Here is a 23,942-nt window from a genome sequence, read left to right as displayed (position 1 = left end):
GCCAGCTTAGCAGACAAGAAACCACACAGCAACACTGGATGGCTACACACAGCAACACTGGATGGCTACACACAGCAACACTGGATGGCTACACACAGCAACACTGGATGGCTACACACAGCAACACTGGATGGCTACACACAGCAACACTGGATGGCTATTACTAGCATTAGGAGCATGGTCTCTTCATGCACACCTCAACGCGAGTAATACTGAGCAAAAAGACGGAGGGTAAGAGCATGATGCATGTCTAACTACACACAGTAGAGTACACTAGTAAAGAAGAATAGAAAAAGAGATGCGGCACTAAACTACCTACACTACAACCTAAAACAAGAAAAGGACAGGAAACGGCGTATCACAAGAGGCAAGGAGAACACCTAGGTAAAAAAAGAGATGTATGATGGGACAAGTGAGAGGAGAGGAGAAGACTAGGCAACAAGAGATAGATGATATGGGATGAATGATCAACTAGTCATGCCTTATAAAGTAAACAAATATTGATAAAACGTGTATAAAAAGATGGTAAGAATATAAATCTCGTAGTAGTCTCTAGGAGAAAGGACAGCAACAACAAATACTTCATCTAGCACTAGTAGGAAGATAAACAGAGATCTCAGTGGGTCAGAAAGCTAATGTGTGCGTGGACAAAGCAACCTCAGCCACTTATCCTACTTCAACTTGACGAAAGCGAACCATGACTCTGGGAGTACAAATTCAAGCGGTAGACAAAAGTCAGGTATTTATATATATAAAGACAAGTAGTTCCTTCTGAATATGGCTGATCGTGGCAGTATGACATTGAACATTTCGTAACAGCAATTTACTATGATTGTAGTGGAGTATGTCTAGTATGTATACGCATAGACAAGGCTGGACAGGTGGAGGTGGATTGGAGTCTTTACGTCATCACGGATGGGTTCAAACTTCAAACCATGGGCGAGCGTGCAAAATTGGTCATTGCCCGCTGATTTTCACTAAAAACAAATGCAGGACGTGAAAACCCATCTGTAGTTCTGTAGTAGGCAGAGATGCACGGCTATTCAGCAAGATGCTGGCTAGCGCATGGCAGGGAGCTGACAATGCATTGAAACAATGAGTACTGTACTACTATACCCACAGAGAAGTGTCCATTCAAGCACATCAAGGCAGGATTCAGGAAAGTGCAGTAACTCAACTCAGTAGCATCAGAAGAGTTGAAACGAGAGTGCAGCTTGCTTGCCCAGCCCTTGTAAAGTCTCACCAGCAGATGGGCCGGTGGTCATATCGTCACCAACACCATGAGTGCGAGATAACGGGGAGCTCCGTAAAGACATCGCCGTTGCACTGGTAGAGGTAGAAGCTGGTGGCGTTCGGGATGATCCTCCTGGACGTTTGATTTGTCCAGAGCTACGGCTTCGCAAACGCTTGGCACTTGTGTTTTTGTCCGACTGACTTTCATTACTGCGCTTAGCAGTCAGCTGACGGCTAGCAGATCTCCTCCTGTCACTGGGGGTGCGAGGGTTGCGTGGGGTGTGTGGGGTGCGTTGTTCTCCTGCAACTGTGCTGCTGCTTGCTGAGGATAAAGAGGATGATGGCGATGGCGATGGTGGTAGAGGTGAATCCGGTGATGGGTGGGATGTGTCACGTCTCTCTGAAACACCAGCAGAGGCAGCAGCGTTACTTGTTGCCTTAGGAGGAGGAGGGCAACTGTGTCGGTTGTCTTGATCCATCTCCGTCTCCGTCTCTCTATGTTTGCCCCGCGCAGCACCAGTTATGCTACTATCTAACCTTTCCTTCCTGGTTACTGCAACACAAGTAGCAACATTATCCTCAGCAGTGACAGTCGCAGTCACGGATACATCAGCGGTGGCGACATCAGCGGTTGTGACATCACCTGTAGTGACATCATCTGTGGTGACATCATCTGTGGTGACATCCGCGGTGGCGGCATCCGCGGTGGCGGCATCCGCGGTGGCGACATCCGCGGTGGTGACATCAGCGGTTGTGACATCAGCGGTTGCGACATCAGCGGTTGTGACATCAGCGGTTGTGACATCAGCGGTTGTGACATCAGCGGTGGTTAGCGCAGTAGCTGCTGGTGTAACTCCATGGTCTGCCTGACTAGCACCATCGGGTGCATACTCACCACCGGAAGAGATGCTACTGGCAAAAGGCAAGGTAGCAAGGCTGGCTGGATCGGCAGACCTCAAACATTCCACATAGTGCAGCTTCAGACTTGGTTCCATATTAACCAGTGCTGTCCATCTAAGCGACTGGAATAGCTCCTTGGCACGCTGCACTACAGCAGAACTTTGCCGATAGTGGCATGCCTGGGCAAAGAAATGAGAAGATGTCATCACTGTCACTGCACCAGGCCAAATTAGTATACAGACACAGACACACACACAGACACACAGACACACACACACAGACACACACACACACACACACACACACACACACACACACACACACACACACACACACACACACACACACACACACACATGTACACACACACATGCACATGTACACACATAGAAACCCACAAAAACACACACACATACACACATACACACACGTGCGTGCACACACACACACACAGAAACACATACCGACACCTGACAGACAGAAACACACACCGCCACCTGACATACAAGACAGCTGCACCATTACTGACACTGGAGTATGTAGACTAGTGGACTAATACAAGCTGCTAATACTGTAGCCGTGCAGGTACAGTAGGTATACATGTAGGAGAGAGTGCTTCTTTACGCTTCATCTTGGTACACTTACCTTTTTAATGGTCAGTGCAAACTCTGGATATGTCCGGAGGAATTTGTAGGGGATCGATGACTGCTTCAGCTCGTTTAGAAGTTTAACACTGGTGTGAACATTCTAGATGGGAGAGCAACAACAAATAAAAACTCGTACTTCAGTACTCTTAGGTTATCCCCACTACCCACACTCTACTAGCTGCTGGCTATTCATATTGTAAGAATAAGGAGTTGTAAAAGCAGCAGCAGCAGCAGCAGCAAGACTGTAACAGTTGGAAATGTTGAGCAAACAAAAACCAACACTTCAAGTAACAAGAACATCAGGGTTTGCAAACCTACTGCCACCCCCCCCCCCCCCAACACACATACGCCCAGACACATACACGCACACATACATGCATTGCATGCTCGACTCACCGGAGCTTCAACAGTCAGTGACTCCTTCAGACTCAGCTCAATTGATAGTAGACGCTGATCAAAGTCACTGACCGGTGCTGTTAGCAACACACACACGCACACACACAAACACACACACGCACACACACACACGCACACACACACACACACACACAAACACACACACACACACTTGTTTAGATACATGTAGTAAATCAAAGTACATGTACCATACTGTCTACAGTCCATTTCAAAAATATAGACGCATGGTATTTTCGAAATATTTCAAATTTGGCTGGAGCTTCTAGAGATTTTTCCCGGAATATTGCTCAGGTCCTTCCCCCAATTACTCTCATATAGATTTTTAAGCGATCAGATAACAAACGCCCGATTTCAAAACTTTTATGCACAAAGTGATCACAGATGTTCTGTGGTATAGATGCCGGCCTAACGGTTTTTCGAAATCACGCGTCTATATTTTTGAAACGCACTGTAGTATAACAGTTTGTCTCATTTCAAAAGCCTGTTTCAAATACAAGCCCGATTTTCAAAATCGACCATCGGCATATAATTATAGCAATCAAGAGTACAAGTACAATCGATGCAGACATGGCCACACAACAACACTACAACGTTGTAGAGCATAATTCCGCTCATCAGTGGAAAATATCGGAACTAAAGGTTAGCTACAGTACATGAAAAGAACACTAACATTGATCATTGGCACATAAGCCTGGTTTTATGTAGACAAATACCACAAAAAGCCTGTCTTGCTACCTCTGTAAGTCATAGCACATACCGTACACATAGCAATAGTCTGGGCAACTGCACTCAAAATTCAAAAGACACTAAAGTTGACTAAACACTGAGCCCGAGTTGGGGATCATGCAATCAGGGGCTATCACCATGTCTTAGACATGGAGATTCTGATGGATTGGAACTTTCACGATGGGCAAGTAGGAAGGAACACTTGTTCTTACCACTTCTCGTTGGTGACCGCATACGATCAACACTGCAGGTAACACAAAGCGATGAAAGGTGACAAGTCAGTCACTGCATCTGACACCATTCATTTACTCATTCATTTACTCATTCACGATGCTTGGGTAGAAGTACAGTCTGTATCGGCTATAGCGTACCCTTTTGATTTCCGTGATTTTATCACTATAACCGATGCATCACTATATGCGATACGATAGATTTTTTCTTTTCTTTTTTCGATCGACACATGAAAGGCAAGGAAATACTTCCAGCATGGCGTCTTGACAAATGAGCATGCTGCATAGTTGACAGTGCCGGTATTTCCATAAAAAATTCTGTAAACTTATGTACATGTATCACTATAAAAATAAGCAACGTGAAGAAAGTAAAAAAAATAGGGCCTTTGATATTATTGCTACATGTATTTTAAAGTTATCACTATAGCCGATAATAATATAGTGTGTTTATGCATGTTTTGATTCTTTGTTGCCATCATAATATCCGATATATCATTACATCCGATAATATTGGTTATAGTGATATCTTTACTGGATAAAATACGTTTTGCTTTTGATATTTCGTACCAATATCACTGTAGCCGATATATTCTTATATCCGGTCACTCTATAGCCGATACAGACTGTATGTCGGTTGGTATATTTCGAGCAGCTCAGCAAGCAAACAGGTTGTCTCATGTCATGAGAGATTGGGAGCGAGAACTCCTAGACCAAACCGCACGGTCTTCCCCAAGTACATGCATAGCTTTGGCGCCGACAACACCGACCAAGGTGGTTGAACATGTGTTTTGTTTTTTTCAATCATTCCCCCTTGCCACACACACTCTTCTTTTTCAGAAATTCCAGCCTACACTCTGTAGGTATTCTCCAGCCTACACGCTGTAGGAATTCTCCAGCCTACACGCTGTAGGAATTCTCCAGCACCCGACCCTAACGCAGTTGTGTCTTACGGAATGCGCAGTGCCTGTCTTGACCTCCTAGGTTGCTGAGCAGATGATGTCATCCTCTTTTTGGCCAGCATAGCAGCAACAGCCGCACGGGATACGGATACCTATAGACAAACACACCACACCGTGTTCACAAGAAGACGAATGATATAAACGCGAACAGCAGCTTGCTCAGGTACTACATCCAGGACCATCTGAGTTCTCCAAAGACAGTGCACAATCATATCACAGTGCAAACGCAAGACCCACACCACTCGAACCTAAACATTGGAGCAATCTGCACTACGCGCACTGCAGTAGCCAGAACCTACGCTACACCCTGCACAAAGCATCGTACCAAGTCCACTGTAAACTTTGGCCATCGGAAAGAATTGAAGACACACATACACACACAATACACAAACACACACACACACACACGCACGTGCGCACACACACACACACATACACACACACCTAGACCAGGCCTTAGACAACAAACTCTCCAGGCAAATACTTTCCAAACTATGGCAATTACTTGGTTTTCCACACACTGGCATGGCCAGCTAATGACCCCAAGAAACAATGCTCAAAAGCCTCCAGTCCTTACTTTGTTGGGTAGAGAAGCTGCTGATCCTAAGCTTTGAGTGCGCCGCCGTGGTACTGGCTGCAGATATACATGTACAACCACCAGAGGCAACACCAATATTCAAAATGGCCACTGCAGTGTCCCAAAACTTGGTGACTGCTAGTCTGTAGTATAGATGAAGTAGAGACTATTCTTCAACACTACTCCCAAGCATGGCAGTAGTAGAGCCTAGAGGGTTGCTCTATCCTGAACTAACACTACTCCCAAGCATGGCAGTAGTAGAGCCTAGAGGGTTGCTCTATCCTGAACTAACACTACTCCCAAGCATGGCAGTAGTAGAGCCTAGAGGGTTGCTCTATCCTGAACTAACACTACTGTTACTTGTGGAGTACACTACAGTACAGGTATCAGTCACATGACAAGCTTGACAGGCATACAGGCATTCACACATGCAGAGTACAGCCAGCTATCAGCAGTCACATGACAAGTTCGTATTAGTTTGACAGGTAGCAGCTAGTCTAGCAGCACAGACAGTACAGACATTCACACCTGCACAGACAGTACATGCAGGCATCAGCAGTCACATGACAAGCAGCCCAGCACAGCACACATGTAACAGTTACAGTACAGTTCTGATTCTGTGGTAGATTGTGCTTGAAAGCAGCCAAAGAGGCTACTGAGTACTGGCAGTACTGCACTGCCATGCTGCCATGCTGGCATGAATGACTAGTCTACATACAGCTGCACATGACAATAGATAACTAACTTGATAAGGATTACAATCATGATACAGTCCTGTACTGAACTTGGCCTTTATTTGAAAACACCGAATGAAGAACTGTACTACTGCGCCTAGCAGTACTGTTCCTGAGGAGCAAGAAAGTGGGCATAAGTACCGGGTACACTCACTGTACTTCAATTAACAATCAAGCTCTTCACCCCCTACCATGCTGTAGTAGGTAGTCAGCAAGACTACAACAACTGTACAACTAGTACAATGCAGTGTGTCAAGCACAGTGACAGAGACCAGCAGGCTACTGACTACTGTAGCCTGCTGTTGGAGATGGCTTCACCCACACACAGTCTAGCAAAAATGCAGTATAGCCTTGTAGGTGGCCAGCAGTACTGCTTTCCGCTTTCGCATAACGGAATCCAGCCATAAGAAACACACTGTGCTTAAGGACCACTATGCCAAGCCACCACCTGTTGTATCACTGTTTCTGGGACAGGTCATTTGCTGCATACATTTGAACCTGCATTCAAAGATGTGTTTTAAAAGACCACCTGTCTAGGAAAGACCAGTGCCTCTGTGTAGCATGGAGATTACATGGTGTACATGTACATGTACATGTACTACATGCAATATGGCTCCACTGCACATGTACATGTACATACACTACATGCACTACTGTAAGTCAACAAATATTCGGCGCGTCTTTATTTTCGGCTATTTTCGGCCTCACCATATTTGGCCAGAAATTTGTTGCAGCCGCAATTTTGTTTTGCAAGGTTCAGTGTGACAGTGTATACAGGCGGCAGCAGTGCAGGCTGAAAATGTGTCGCATCCGAAATGTGTTTTAGCCCTGGGAGGCCGAAATTTGAATGGGCCGAAAATTTGTCGACTCACAGTACATGCCACAGTACATGCAGCAGCAAACAATGTACTGTTGTGGACATTGAAATCCGGCGAGAAATCAAGCGACCACGGGGCGCTGGCCTTGCAGCCGCGAGTACTCATACGGTACTGAAATCAAGCGACCACGGGGCGCTGGCCTTGCAGCCGCGAGTACTCATACGGTACTGTATAAGCAGAAAATTTCGTCGGTCAATAATTTCGTCCAATTCCAAAGAAAGAGAGTTCGTCCGGTTGTAAATTTCATCCATGAATCATAAGAGTGTATTGAAAAGCTGGACAAATCGATAGTCGTCCGGCATTTAATTTAGTCCAAAAGCTCCTTGGACGAAAAAGACGAAATATTCCAGGCGAATATTTTTGCTTGTACCGTATACATTCATAATAATTATGGCTCTATTCAGTCTATTGCGTACTGGACACTGCAGGTCTATTTTGCTGCGTGTACATACGTGAACTGCAGTGCGTGTACATTATAAGGGTGCCGGCCCCGGTCATTCCACCGGATTCCACTATCCACAACAGTAACATTACCAGCACAGTATCAGTGGCCTAACGTTTTATACATGTATTGTATACATACCGTTTCATCTCCATTATAAGCCCAGCGCTTATATATTTTCAACCAGTCCGGACCCTGGGCTTACATTGGAGACAGGGCTTCTACTAGAGACTGGGCTAATAATTTTTCAACCACCTGGTACATGTACATTGCCTATTATGTTTCATTATATCAGCAGCAGAAAGTTTCCCAGCAGGTACCGGGACTGCAGTTTTTTGCTTCCTGGTACTGAGTCTGTACTTTACATCTCGGGGATCACAGACCTTTACCACAGCATGTGTTTATGTGATACCGCGTGACGTCAAACCTGCATGAACATGTTCCATACGGTTCTCCATTATAAGCCCTGCCCTTATTTCGGAGACTGCGCTTGTATATCTTCGAAGCCCTCTTGGAGTGCGCTTACAATAGAGACTGGGCTTCTACAAGAGACTGCGCTTGTAATAGAGATACTCCGGTATATACATGACCTACCATATGGAATTATACTAGCACCCTAGAAACCAATCCTACACTCCACACATAGCAGATCAACAACCAATCCTACACTCCACATCATAGCAGATCAACAACCAATCCTACACTCCACACATAGCAGATCCAATCCTACACTCCACACATAGCAGATCAACAACCAATCCTACACTCCACACATAGCAGACCAACAACCAATCCTACACTCCACACATAGCAGATCAACAACCAATCCTACACTCCACACATAGCAGATCAACAACCAATCCTACACTCCACACATAGCAGACCAACAACCAATCCTACACTCCACACATAGCAGATCAACAACCAATCCTACACTCCACACATAGCAGATCAACAACCAATCCTACACTCCACACATAGCAGATCAACAACCAATCCTACACTCCACACATAGCAGATCAACAACCAATCCTACACTCCACACATAGCAGATCACCAACCAATCCTACACTCCACACATAGCAGATCAACAACCAATCCTACACTCCACACATAGCAGATCAACAACCAAGCCCAGAGCGGGGCAATGGCGAAAAGGGTACGTACCTTGAAGGAAGCTGCCTTTTTGGCAGACGACGGAGTAGAACCAGGTGTATCCAGATGTGATGTACAGGTACCCAATTCAATCTTCGGGTCCTTTTCAATCTCAATAAGTCCTTCCATGAAGCGACTTGTTTTGAGAGGGCGCGCATATTTGGCCTTGTGCTCCTCATACCGAAGAAGACACTTTGAACCAAGCCATCCTCTATAGTCCAGTAGAATAAGACACACATCAAAGAAGCAATAGCACACGCATGCACACATACACACACATTTATACATACAAATACCCACGCACGCGCACACGCACACACACGCACACACATACACACACATTCATACATACAAATACCCACGCACGCGCACACGCACACACACGCACACACATACACACACATTCATACATACAAATACCCACGCACGCACACACACACCCACGCACACGCATGCGCACATACACACACATTCATACATACGAATACCCACGCACGCACACACGCACGCACACGCATGCACACATACACACACATTCATACACACAAATACCCACGCACGCATGCACACACGCACGCACACGCATGCACACATACACACACATTCATACATACAAATGTCCACGCACGCACACACACACGCACACGCATGCACACATACACACACGTTCATACATACAAATACAGTCTAGGGGTGAAACGATTAGTTCGAATATTCGAGTATTCGTTCGAAAATTTCAAACTAGCGAGTATTCGAAATTTTGCACTCGATCGTTTTTTTTTTTTTTTTTTTTTTTTTTTTTTTTTAGTATTGGCATTCTATTTTTCAAAAACTTCTGTTGTACCGCTCGTCGACTGGTATGCATGCGTTATGCATGCATTTGAGTCAGTATTTTTTGACTTGGACGATGCGAACACCATGCAAAAGAAAACGTTAGTTTGTTATGAGATAATGAAAGTACTGGTGAAAATCGTTACTCTACACGCTGTACAAGACGTTGGCGACTTTTGTTCTATGTTCACAGATAATTTCTTCCGAATTGGTCGAGAACTCACAAATCTAGCGCTTTTGAATTTTGATAAAATACTCGAAATAATCGGATACTCGATCGAATATTATGAATGAGTGATCGGTTGGTCAAAATAGATACTCGTTTCACCCCTAAAATACACACACACACACACACACACACACACACACACACACACACACACACACACACACACACACACACACACACACACAAATGCACACACACCTTGACCTTGACCTTTGACGCCCATCGCCGGAGGCGATGATAGCAATGCTACGGCAGAAGCCATAGCAACTTGTGCTGGGATTGCACCATTCAACAGCTTGCAAGGCTGAAGAATTGCCCATCACTATTCAGCCTGGTCTACACCATACAGCTATTTGAAGTGATTTTTCTGGCCAGTGAATCCCTATTTTTGGTCTTTTCATTTTTATTTATTTATTTTCCCGCACACACATCACACCACATACTCCGGCATGCACTGGCTGTTGGTAACCACACGCACACACACGCACACACATACACACACATTCATACATACAAATACCCACGCACGCGCACACGCACACACACGCACACACATACACACACATTCATACATACAAATACCCACGCACGCACACACACACGCACGCACACGCATGCGCACATACACACACATTCATACATACGAATACCCACGCACGCACACACGCACGCACACGCATGCACACATACACACACATTCATACACACAAATACCCACGCACGCATGCACACACGCACGCACACGCATGCACACATACACACACATTCATACATACAAATGTCCACGCACGCACACACACACGCACACGCATGCACACATACACACACGTTCATACATACAAATACAGTCTAGGGGTGAAACGATTAGTTCGAATATTCGAGTATTCGTTCGAAAATTTCAAACTAGCGAGTATTCGAAATTTTGCACTCGATCGTTTTTTTTTTTTTTTTTTTTTTTTTTTTTAGTATTGGCATTCTATTTTTCAAAAACTTCTGTTGTACCGCTCGTCGACTGGTATGCATGCGTTATGCATGCATTTGAGTCAGTATTTTTTGACTTGGACGATGCGAACACCATGCAAAAGAAAACGTTAGTTTGTTATGAGATAATGAAAGTACTGGTGAAAATCGTTACTCTACACGCTGTACAAGACGTTGGCGACTTTTGTTCTATGTTCACAGATAATTTCTTCCGAATTGGTCGAGAACTCACAAATCTAGCGCTTTTGAATTTTGATAAAATACTCGAAATAATCGGATACTCGATCGAATATTATGAATGAGTGATCGGTTGGTCAAAATAGATACTCGTTTCACCCCTAAAATACACACACACACACACACACACACACACACACACACACACACACACACAAATGCACACACACCTTGACCTTGACCTTTGACGCCCATCACCGGAGGCGATGATAGCAATGCTACGGCAGAAGCCATAGCAACTTGTGCTGGGATTGCACCATTCAACAGCTTGCAAGGCTGAAGAATTGCCCATCACTATTCAGCCTGGTCTACACCATACAGCTATTTGAAGTGATTTTTCTGGCCAGTGAATCCCTATTTTTGGTCTTTTCATTTTTATTTATTTATTTTCCCGCACACACATCACACCACATACTCCGGCATGCACTGGCTGTTGGTAACCACCCAGGAGAATGAAAGAAAAGTCAGGAAGAGTCTGAGAAAGAGAAGAAAGACGTGTGTGACCATAATCGTCGGGAATCGAACCCGCAACCTATCGATTGGAAATCGCTGCACATACCACTGCACCACACACACACGCACGCACACACACACACACACACACACACACACACACACACACACACACACACACACACACACACACACACACACACACACACACACACACACACACACACACACACACACACACACACACACACACACACACACACACACACACACACACACACACACACACACACACACACACACACACACACACACACACACACACACACACACACACACACACACACACACACACACACACACACACACACACACACACACACACACACACACACACACACACACACACACACACACACACACACACACACACACACACACACACACACACACACACACACACACACACACACACACACACACACACACACACACACACACACACACACACACACACACACACACACACACACACACACACACACACACACACACACACACACACACACACACACACACACACACACACACACACACACACACACACACACACACACACACACACACACACACACACACACACACACACACACACACACACACACACACACACACACACACACACACACACACACACACACACACACACACACACACACACACACACACACACACACACACACACACACACACACACACACACACACACACACACACACACACACACACACACACACACACACACACACACACACACACACACACACACACACACACACACACACACACACACACACACACACACACACACACACACACACACACACACACACACACACACACACACACACACACACCTTCCTTCCTTCCTTCTTCCACTGCCATGACTGGCTATGTGGCCTCATACGGGGCAGACCAGGAGACGTGTTGTCCACCGGGCGGGGAACGCCATACTCAGCGCGCGCGGGCCGCGCGAACAGCGTTACACTTGTGCCTCGCAATGTCCTGCGGCCGACGAAAACTGCGCGCACAAGTGCCACAGATGAGGGGCTTCGCCACAGGCTCCATGCGGGCCTGGACAATTGCGTCGACAGCATCACGGCAGGTGACTCGCCATCCCTGTCGATCTTGGACGATGTCACCAAGCTGCTCCAGAGGAACGCCAACAGCCATCAAGTCGCACTTCGCGGAGTCCTTCCAGCGCTTACGGGGTCCATGCGGTGGACGTTTGGAGGGTAATGCGCCGTACAGCAGCTGACGAGGGATCCGATCTGGCATGCGGGACACGTGGCCAAGCCATCGAAGTCGGCGGACTCTGACTTTATCCGCGATCTCTTCCATATCGCCCCACATCCTGCGAACCTGGAGAGAGGAGATGTGCTCCTCGATCTGCCGGCCACGATTTATCTTCAGGATGGAACGCACGCACTGCAGGTGAAAGGACTCCAGGCGACGGACATCACGCTCCCTGACGGTCCAACTCTCAGATCCATAAAGAAGGACCGCCAGGACAGTCACTCCATACACGATGCGCTTGATGGCGATGCTGAAGTCATCACTGGCGAAAACCGACTCCCGCAGTGTACAGAACGCACCCGATGCAGCAGCAACTCGCCGAGACACATCAAATGAGCTCCGGGCGTCTGGCGTAACATGACAACCGAGATAGCGAAAGGCCTTAACGTGGTCAACAACACCATCCAAAGGGGTCCGGTCGGCATCCACAATACCAGCCCCAGCCGCCATGAATTTGGTCTTGGACATATTGACACTAAGGCCAAACGCACCAGCTACATCCCTGAACGAGGATAGAGCCCTCTCAGCACCAGCATGCGTAACTGCGAGCAAGGCTGAATCATCCGCAAACTGACACTCCGTCAGCCGAACTCTGCGATACTCTGCCAATCTGGTGTTGAAAAGCCGCTCCCTCCGAAACTGGACGAGTGGGATCCCCAGCTCACCATCATCAGCAATCACGCCACGCCATCTCTCGAAGACTGCACACATGTATAGGTTAAACAAAACCGGGGCCATAGTACAACCCTGCCGCAAGCCATTCTCAACCCGAATCGGTGCAAGCAGGTCTCCACCCACACGAATACTGGCAGTCATGTCGCTATGGAAGGAACTGATGATGGTGATCAGATTCCCTGGGACGCCAAGTCTAGCCAACACTCTCCACATAGCACTCCGCGGAACCGAGTCGTACGCTTTCTTCAGATCGATAAATACAGCGAAACCTTTCGTGGCATGTTCGTGCAACTTTTCCAGGATCTGCCGCACAGCAAATACCATATCCGAACAACCACGGCCCCTGCGGAAACCACACTGCGAGTCAGGCAAGCACCTTTCTCCGAGAACCTGCAGACGATTGGCAATCATGCGAGCAACTAGCTTTCCAGCCACATCCAGTAACGATATCCCACGCCAGTTGTCGCAAGACCCCAGGTCACCCTTCTTGGGGATGGGGACGAGGATAGCATCAGACCAATCCTGTGGAACGCTGCCAGTCTCCCACACCACCCGTATCAGTTCATGCAACCTCGCAATCAGGGTAGGGCCACCGTACTTCAGCATCTCCACAGATATCTCGGATCCGCCGCATGCCTTGCCACACTTCATCCCTCGCAATGCACGCCAAATCTCATCACACTCAGGCACGACACCAAGCTCCGTCATAACCGGCCGCTGCTCGATCGAATCCACTACCTCCAAGTCGTACGCACTGGCAATGTTCAGGAGGCCATCGAAATGTTCACGCCACCTTCCACCGGTGGCCTCTGCCGTGTCACAGATCTCTCCTTGCTTGTTTCTGATAGCAGTTGCTGCACGGGGACGCATACCACCCAAGGTGGTCTTAATGTTACCGATACACTCCCAACCGCTCTTCGCCGTCAAGCCAAACCATTCACAATCCTTTGCCTGTCTCAGCAGCCAGTCTCGCTTCAGCCTCCGCATGGTGCACCGCGCCGCACTACGAGATTTCTTGTACAAATCCAGATCACTGGCCTTCCGCGTTGACATCCAGGTTGAGTAACAACTGTCCCGATCACGGAGTACCGACTCGATCTCAGTGCGCTTGTCTGTAAACCATTCTGGCTGTCGGCGCCTCTCCCGACCCAGGCAGTCGCTGGCAACGTTGATGGTGGTCGTCCTGAGGGTACTCCACCACTCCTCGATGGACGGATTCGGGGTCCAAACTTTCTCCAGCTCAGCATCCATGCCCTTGGAGAATCTCTCACGCGCAACCTCCATATCCTCCGGAGCACCACTACGCAGGAGGAAGCATTGAAACTCTAGAACCGATGTTGTGTGTGTGTGTGTGTGTGTGCATTTGTGTGTGTGTGTGTGTGTGTGTGTGTGTGCGCACACACACACACACACACACACACACACACACACACACACACACACACACACACACACACACACACACACACACACACACACACACACACACACACACACACACACACACACAAACACACACACACACACACACACACACACACACAACATCGGTTCTAGAGTTTCAATGCTTCCTCCTGGCCCAGCAAATGCACCTGAAGAACATTGTAGGCTTTCATAGGCTAGAGCCATGCTGGCTACGTGTAGTGCTACCTTGGTTTATTCCAGCAGCATTTACACAGAACTATCATCTTGGGATACGGAACAAGTCAACGACTGTGATGCATGTATAAAGTACACTACACTTTTAAAGCACAGCTGCGCTCACTGAAATCCGACCCAAAGTACAAAACTGACGCCCTGGACCAGTTTCCGATTACATCACTGTACTTGTACATGTGTTTGTCCTGCCGCATTCGTACCACTTCTATGGGGTCCAGGGTCGTGCAAGTCGAGGGCGCCAAATTTGCACTTTGGGTCGAATTTCACCGAGCGCAACTGTACATGATTGTGCTCCGTGCACTTCATGCACAGTTGGAATTCCCGGCCCGTAACACGGCTGACTCAAGCTGCAAAAACCCGCGCACAGAGTCTCGGGGCCAGTGCCAGTGGTCACCAAAGCTGGGGATTTCCCTCTACTCAAGGATACAAGTATAGTACAATAGTACTCAAGACCTGAGGGTTTTCTCAGCACCAGGTCTTCACACTCAGCTTTCACCCTGGTGAATATGCGGAATCAGCATGATCTTCAGCTCGCTAAACATATCTTCAACTCCTATTCCTTGCTCTTCGCACTGTGCGGAAGCTGTACGAACATCTTTGCGTCGGCCAAGCGTGTTGATGACGACATGATGACATCCCGTATCTTGTCTTGTCCGGTGTACGCAGAGAACTAGTGTTGGGGACATTGAAATCCGGTGGAAAGACCGGGGCCGGCGCCCTTACTTGCTTAGCGCGTACACGTACTGTAGTGCACGAACACACTGCAAAAAAATGGACCAGCAGTGTTCACGGCTGCAAGGCCAGTGCCCCGTGGCCACTTGAGTTCTCAATGGATTTCAATGTCCGCTACGGTAGTTGCATCAACTTGCATGTCACAAGCGGTTCATCACATCCAAGCTTTACATGCTCGAGGAACATCTCGGATCATGCAAAAGGCATGCTCTGCAAAACTTACGTTTCATGAGTACCGAAGAAGAAGATCTGCATACGCCTGTCGTTACTTGCATCATCAACCTGCCAACAACGATCACACACACACACACACAAACACGCGTGCGCGCGCGCGTGTGCACGCACATGTACATGCACACACACACACACACACACACACACACACACACACACACATACCATGCACCATGTATACGCCCGTCGCAAGAGAAGCACGGAAATCTGCAAATGCACTGGATGTGCACCCACAGATTTTCTCTTATAGCAACGATAGCGAACAAGATCTGAATGAGACAGATCAAGACTTGCGCCAGATAACTGTCTAATCCACACAACTGGCGAAGCCATGTGAATCGACCACCAATGCACACCTGGTCTACACCACACGGAGTACATCGGCATAAAAGGGCCAAGACAGTTACACACACATACACACACACACACACACACACAGCGTGTTTTCCCAAGACAGCCAGGGGAATCAATCTCATAAATGGAAGGCGCAGCATACATGCGGTCGTCGGGTGGGTGTAAAGGATTTCTAGGAACAATGGACAGTCATTGCTTTGACATTGTCTCTTCGATTTCCTTAGTTCAAGACAACATGTTGTGTTATGCGTGGTTGTCACTACCGCTATGGAGGAAAGGATGAAATGGATGTTGTGGACTAAAATCCTCGGCTGGAGAACCGTATATTGGCACTCGCACCACTTACTATGGTGTGTGCAGTAGTGCTGCGACGAAATACAAATGATGATCCATACTGGAGATGTGGTAGAGCTAGGTGTTAGGTTGTTGAATGTCTCAGTAGCAAATGGCATTTCGGCAACGGTTTATTTTCGGCGTATCACCAAGGCAGCCGTGAAAATTGGGGATTTGGCCCCCACACTGGCCACAGGTCCAGGATATGTCTGGTAATACAATCAGTCATGTACAATGCGCACTCTACAAATTACGTTCACTTGGTTAACGTCGGGACAGCACCCATACTGGAGTTGCACACTCTTTGGCAGTTATTATTATACTCTTCCCAGTACTCCTCCCCCCCCCCCCCCCCCCCCCACCACCACCACCAAATTTTAATTCCGCCCTCCCTCACTAAATTCACGATACCATCCTCTGTTATTCACCATGGTATTGGTGCACCACCACATTTCTTATACGTTCTTTCTACGCCATGGCTGGCAAACGCCCCCTCCTCATCTATAGTGGCACTGATTCATCTTTAGCCACTGGAAGGTGTAATAATAATAATCCACCTAGAAACCAGCACTGTATTGTTGGTGTGGCTTTATAGAGCGCATTTGATTTCCGAAACAGACTGTACATGTGGTGGAGTCCATGCATGATTGTACTCACCCTGGCAGGCCAGTGCGGGTATCCCTTCATCTTCGCCCACACTAAATCGCCTTTCCGATATTTATCCATATTATAATGGTCTCGATGGTCTGAATCAGGGCACTGACTGTCCCCAGGAGAAATTCTACACACTTTCTTTCACGAATTTAACTTGTTGTATGATCGATCTATAGAATGACGGAGGAGTTCTGCTACTCCTTTGCCAAAAGAACCGAAGTAAGTCGAACTAGTGATGGCAATGGATACTCTTAGACGTGATCTAGGACAGCTGCTTGTTAGTGAAAGTGCAGAACTTGGGACAGCACTTGTTCGCGCAGAGCCCCGCGTGCTACTAGAAGTATCACTCTACTTGGAAGTAGTTGTTCCATGGTTACTTCAGTAATTCTTCAAATCAACAAACGCGATCGCCTTTCCCAAGGCAAAACCATGAAAACTGAGGTCGAACATTCCAAGCAGAATCAAACGCACTGAGATAAATCAATCAGTCTTTTCGAAATCAAAATCAGTCTTCACAGTAGTTCTGGTCTTCACTCTTCAAGGAGTACACGTACACTGACTCGTGATCGTGAGTCTAGTCGTGTTAGTGCACGCGCGCGCGCGTAGATCTACGGTCGCGTGCACGTGCACACCGCGACGCGTGTTCAACATCCTGTGACTGACAGTTGTGTTACATGTATGTAGCCTTGCCAACCAAAAACCTAGCGCCTAACGACGTAACGTAAACATACTAAAATTTAAATTTGTGAGGGAAAAAATACACTTTTGTTTTGTTTTTACAAAATACACAACTCACCGCGTAGATCTACCGCCAGTACGAGTACCGGTACGAGGTGATTTGGCTTTTTTTAACATGGTTGTAAAATGACGTTTTTTCAGTCACTTCTAGACAAGCTACGTCCTAATGAATTGTTGCAAGTGGAAGTGCTATCCTTCATGCCTGTTGTGTCCAAAAATGGGAATGATCCCACTTTGGAAAGTGTCTTGAATCATCTCCTACTTTCCTAGTATTCTCAGGATTCAAATAATTGGTGTGTCATTTTTTAACAAATTTGTAAAATGGCATCACAAACTGGGATATTCGGTCATCAATGTTCTGAAGTTGATAGATATCACTTCAAGGATTGCTAGTGGATGAAAATTAATCTGTCAACAGAGGAGTGAACTGCATTGTATGCTGCGAAAGCCGTGTTTTTGTATTTGTAACTAGTGGCTGTGTTATACGGTGGAATTGGATAGGTAGCATAGCATAGCAGCCATGTTTTCGTTCTCACAGAGTGTATTCCGCGACCTACTGTTCTTCATTACTGTCTTTAGTGATGGCAAGACGGCCTGAAGTCGTCCAAAGGCCCTGCGGAAGCAATTCACTGTCCTCCTCGTCCATTCAGGGGCTCATTTTACACATTTTACACAAAATGGCAAAGTACCCACCACTAGTTATACCGACGTAGCAGGGAGAATTAAAATTATATGCACCAAATGTTCTGGTCAATGTTGATCTACGATAAACTGGCTCTTATTTGCCACCACCCATGTTTCGATACAGCCATCCGGAGCAGAGAAACAGCCAGAAGAAAAGCAAATTTTACACATTTGTTAAAAAATGGCAAATGTTAAAAAAAGCCAAATCACCTCGTACCGGCAGGCACATCACATGCCATGCATGGCCATAATGATATGGGCTAGCATGGGGTGAGATATGGATTATGGTGCTTGTGGGGCTTGCCAAGCTCAACCGACCAGAGGTCTCGGCATCTTCACATGGCAGGCGCACCAAATTCGGGAGGGAAGCATAAGCATGAGGGGAAAAAAGCATGGGAGAAAATGGAAGATTTAGAACGAAGGAGAGGATCTAATTTTGGAACACAGCAGAAAATAGCGAATAATCAAACAGATAATAGGAGTGAAAGGAGAGTGTCGAATGAAGGGTGCAATAGGGTAGCAGTGGAGATTGGCTACTCAGGATTGGCGACAATTAGGCTTGGGGTGGGAGAAGCAGGAGCATAATCCTGGAGGAGGCTAGAGGCGGTCGGTTGCCCAGTCCCAGTCAGACTGCCTCAGGTGGTCATAGACTGCTTCATTTCAAGTGGATTGTAGTGAGCGAGTTCTGGGAGCGTGGGCGAACAGGGGGCATTGTGCAGGAGGTGTCAAAGTTATTCTCAAGGCTGCATTTATCAGCGAAGTACTGGCATATGAGTTCGGCTTTCTCGGTATTTCTGGTGTGCTCATTGCCTTGGCTGTCGACGAGAACTGGGATAGAGCTGTCTCTACCGAGCCCTCCGGAGCGCTTGATCAGGCTCCACCACTCCTTATCCTGGAGGCTGCCTGTTGCAAGCTTCGCTCTGGTGCGCAGGAGATGTGCTTGCTTAGCGCTGGATACTAGTAGTCGCTGCACAGAAGCCAAGCATGCCCGTCTAACTCTGCCTGAAGAACAGGATTGGTCGAGTGCTTGCGGAGTCGGCGCCATGCCTGACGTTTGGTGGTAACAGCAGCTGAGCTTTCGGGAGTCCACCAGCTAGGGTCTCCTGGTCGCGTCTTCAGGACTTTCCTTTGGGATTGACCGTCCCATGCCCTCAAAAATACGCCTAGTTACATTACTGCAGGAGGAGTCAAGATCATCAGTGATCAGTTCGTTCCACGCGGTTGCTCGGTAGAAGTCTGTGAGCCGAGGCCAATCAGCATGTTGGTAACGCCAAATGGTCCGGGTGGCTGGCAGATCATGGGATGGAGTTAGCTGGAAGTCGGTGGTGATTACTGCATGGTCTGATCGACCAAGGGGTGGGTACATGGTGGTTTTAACCGCACCGGGGACATCCGACATGACTAAGGGACATCCGACATGACTAAGTCAAGGGTGTTCCCGCCTCGAGTGGGCTCTGACACATGCTGCTCAAGGTTGTGGATGTAGCACAGGTCTTCGGCGGCTTCTCCGGCTGCTGTTGTGCGGCTGCTGCCAAGCCATTCATGGTTGTGGACTGAGTAGCACCAAGAGTATACCGATAATGATTACCGGTATGTACTCTTGGTAGCACAAACAGTCCAACATGCATAATCATTACTAGGAATAACACTGATCCTTTGAATTATTTGAAGTTCTCCTAATTTCTGGTGTTAGACTGACTGCTATTTTTTGCGCCCCCCTTTTCACACATGCTACATGTTCCTGTCCCAGCCATGAGCGCGTGTCGTTATCACCTGACCTTGTTATCACGTTTGTCACTTAGGGTATGCCACGTTTCTATGCAGAATGAGCGCAATTGCGCCAATTTAGCCCTATACAGATAAGCGTCCAGCGGATAATGCTCCGAAAATGTTCGTATAATGCTAATCATAATGCTCCAAAAACTACCTTGTAATGCTGATTAGAATGCTTCAACAAGGCTAGCTATAATGCTCTTGGTTTGGAACAAAAATGGAAGAAAGGCTGCACATTGTCAAACTTCCAGGAAAGGACGCATTTAGTCGATCTGCCTCTGAAGCTGCTACAATATCTCTCACGAGCTCCACCACTTCTTAGCACTATAAGACATGATCGTGTCTCAATTGGCTGCTCTCCATTGTAACTTTGGTGCAGGGCTCTGGCTGAAGAGTGGGTGTATCAAATCTTTTCCCTTGCTTATCTATGTAGTGAGAGGCGAACCCATTATTGCTGGTGATCATTTGGATGCTGGAAGCATATCATGGGAAGTGGTATTCCTGCCTGCAGACAAGCTGTCACTGCTTCCACTCTGTGAAAAATGTCTTCATCTGAAACAGCTCAAGTGAGGCCAGTCGAAAGACGATCTCAGATCGAGATCCCTCCCATTTGCGGAAATCCTGAAAACAAGTGGTCAGAAGTTATTTTGCCGCTCTACATCCTCTGCTTGCGCTGTCTTCTTCTCCTGAGGTTGCGTGGAGACAAATGCTTGGCCAGTGCCCACATACTCTTCTTTTCTGATAGCACTTGACTGTGGGCCTTGCATTACAATCGTCCACGACGAACTGTACGTGCTTCACTCGGAGTTGTAAAGAACGATGATGTATCTCTAGTGAGGACCTGATCGTGCAGTATATATTATATACATCAAGGTGCTGCGGCTGTTCAAGCTGCAACCGGACTGACAACTTTATCACGTGTTTGTTATGGTACTGCATTCCCATCATGTGTTGTTTCCCGCATTTTTCCACCGCTCCATACATTCTTATGGTAGTGTAGTGTGAACTTGAGGCGCGTAAGAATATTCTTGCTGATTCTCTACCCCCAGTATAAATTCTGGCTTCGTTTTCGTTCTTGCTCATTCCCATGTAACTACTGATGAAAATGGGTGAAAAGCTTTTAGTACTATGAAATTGACAACCTTGTTGTTGTGTGTACATGTATAACGAAGTGCTAACTCTAACGAGTTAACGAGGAGAGATCTGTCGTTAAAATAGAAATCGTTATACAGAAATCGATACAATACTGTTGCTATTGAGCGTTGAGAATGAGTGAGAATCGTTACCTTTTGTTCACGTAAACCAGTCAATTTTAGGAAATCGTTATATATATGCGCCTCGTTAGAATAATGACTTTCACAGTATTTATTTCCTCTCTAACAGATACATTCGTCCGGTGATCAGTGAACGGAATCCTGAGAAGGTGTCGATAGCTTCTCATTTCGAAAGCCTCGATCTTTTTCACAATTTCAGCAGTTAAGGTCCAAGACTGGCAAGCATAAAGGAATATGGATAAATCAATAGCATTGAGTAGACGCGTAATTTCGAGCCGATGCTGATGTTTCTATCCCTCCAGATTGTTACTAGTCGTGCAACAGCAGCCGAGGCTGCTGCGATCCGACTCCTCACTTCTTTGATTGAACGCTGATCATCAGTAATCGTGCTACCCAGATATTTAAACTCGTCAACCTGCTCGAGCTGCTTCCCGTAGATGGCTATGCTTGCGGACAGACCTTTGCTTGCTCCCGTTACCATCAGCTTACTCTTCTCAGTGCTGATTTCCATGCCGTATGATTTTGGTGTGCTGGCCAGCCGGCCGGTAAGGTCTTGCAGTTCTTCCTCGCTGCCAGCTACTAGATCAATGTCATCTGCAAATCGCAGCTCTGTTATAATGTGTCCACCAATGCTAATGGAACCCGCGAATCCCTCTAATGATCTAGATACCAGTTCTTCCAAGAAAATGTTGAATAGAGAGGGTGATAGAATGCAACCTTGCCTAACGCCAACGGTGGCATGGAACCAACTGCTAACCGTTGTTCCTACTCTTACAGCATTCTCGGACTGCTGGTACAGGGACTCGATCAGTGTGATGATAGTCGGGCTAAGCCCACACTTGCGCATTATCTTCCACAGGGCTGCGTGCCACGCAGAGAATGAGTCGGAGGAAGATAAATCATCATCCATCACTGGACTATCAGTCATCACCGGTGCACCCGGCACCCCCATCATCGCGACCATGGCGGGCCATTGGCGGCCCAGCAACTTGTCCAGTTTTGCTTCGTAGTGTTGCCAGCCTAAGGTTTCTTTCTCTTCTTTCCTCTTGAGGCTTTGCTGGCTCAAGTTGAGTTCTTCCATGATAGTTTCAACGGTTGTGAACTAATGTGTGTTGTTACTTAGGCGGTGCAGAGACACTAACTGGCAAGCATATAGCAATCAGCAGAATCAGCGAAGTGGACTTTGGACGTCACCGACGGTAGTAATCAACAACTTGGGATACAAAATGGATAATATTAGATTATAACAATGGCACACCGGGTCAATTTGACAGACTGCCTTTCGGACCTAACTCAGAGGCGGGTATTTAACTTCTAATCTAAGGGTCAAATATCACTAGTCTAGTGGATGTAGCCCGAGAAGCCGGTTAAGAACATCGTCAAATTGCAACTTACTTTGCTACCTCCTCAGTTTACGCCAGTCTTCACTGGGCACAGCGCGTGTGTTCACGGTGAAGAAGGACGTTCTTCCTACCCAACTAACTTTTTTTCTTGAAGTTAGCCATATGATCCGAGGCTATCATTTTGAATGTCGGCACTGTGTTCATAGCCGACATGTAGGAAGAATCCTTCAGCACCTGAACGCACACGTTAAACAACATGTACCGCTCTACATGTACTATTATCAGACAGTGCTATAGAGCCCTACGGTCTAGACGAGGCCCGGCGACTAAGCCCTTGAAGGAGACTCTCATCTTAACAGACAGCCCAGGTACTAACCAGTCCGAGATACGCCGACCAATTACCGTGACGCAGCATGACTCGATCAACACCTTGGCTTCGGAATGAATTCGACCAATGGACATGGACCCGAAGCAGGACCGGACGTGACCACAATATTGGCGGAG

General features: G+C 47.1%; 1 protein-coding gene across 1 annotated transcript; it reads right to left on the bottom strand.

Moving 5' to 3' along the window:
* Positions 1–191: 191 nt before the first annotated feature.
* Positions 192–18,106, bottom strand: LOC135825102 (mucin-5AC-like). Its single transcript, XM_065337842.1, has 9 exons — positions 17,630–18,106; positions 16,275–16,333; positions 8,911–9,109; positions 5,690–5,746; positions 5,104–5,204; positions 4,136–4,167; positions 3,177–3,253; positions 2,779–2,880; positions 192–2,312 (listed from the first exon to the last, which is right to left on the bottom strand). The coding sequence occupies exons 1-9, from the start codon at positions 17,696–17,698 to the stop codon at positions 1,188–1,190; spliced, it is 1,821 nt and encodes a 606-aa protein (XP_065193914.1). The 5' UTR covers positions 17,699–18,106; the 3' UTR covers positions 192–1,187.
* Positions 18,107–23,942: the final 5,836 nt, after the last annotated feature.

The sequence above is a fragment of the Sycon ciliatum genome, chromosome 1 (assembly GCF_964019385.1).
Source record: "Sycon ciliatum chromosome 1, ocSycCili1.1, whole genome shotgun sequence".
In the NCBI taxonomy this organism is placed as follows: Eukaryota; Metazoa; Porifera; class Calcarea; order Leucosolenida; family Sycettidae; genus Sycon; species Sycon ciliatum.
Note: the sequence above shows the minus strand (reverse complement) of the source record. Positions and strands in the feature narration are given on the sequence as shown.

Excerpts from the sequence above, each read along its gene's own strand:
- LOC135825102 (XM_065337842.1), bottom strand. The coding sequence starts at position 17,698 with ATGGATAAATATCGGAAAGGCGATTTAGTGTGGGCGAAGATGAAGGGA. Across the intron at positions 5,747-8,910 it reads AAAAGGCAGCTTCCTTCAAG|CCAGTACCACGGCGGCGCAC; the intron begins GTACGTACCCTT and ends GTATATCTGCAG. Across the intron at positions 4,168-5,103 it reads AGACAGGCACTGCGCATTCC|TGTTGATCGTATGCGGTCAC; the intron begins GTAAGACACAAC and ends TGTTACCTGCAG.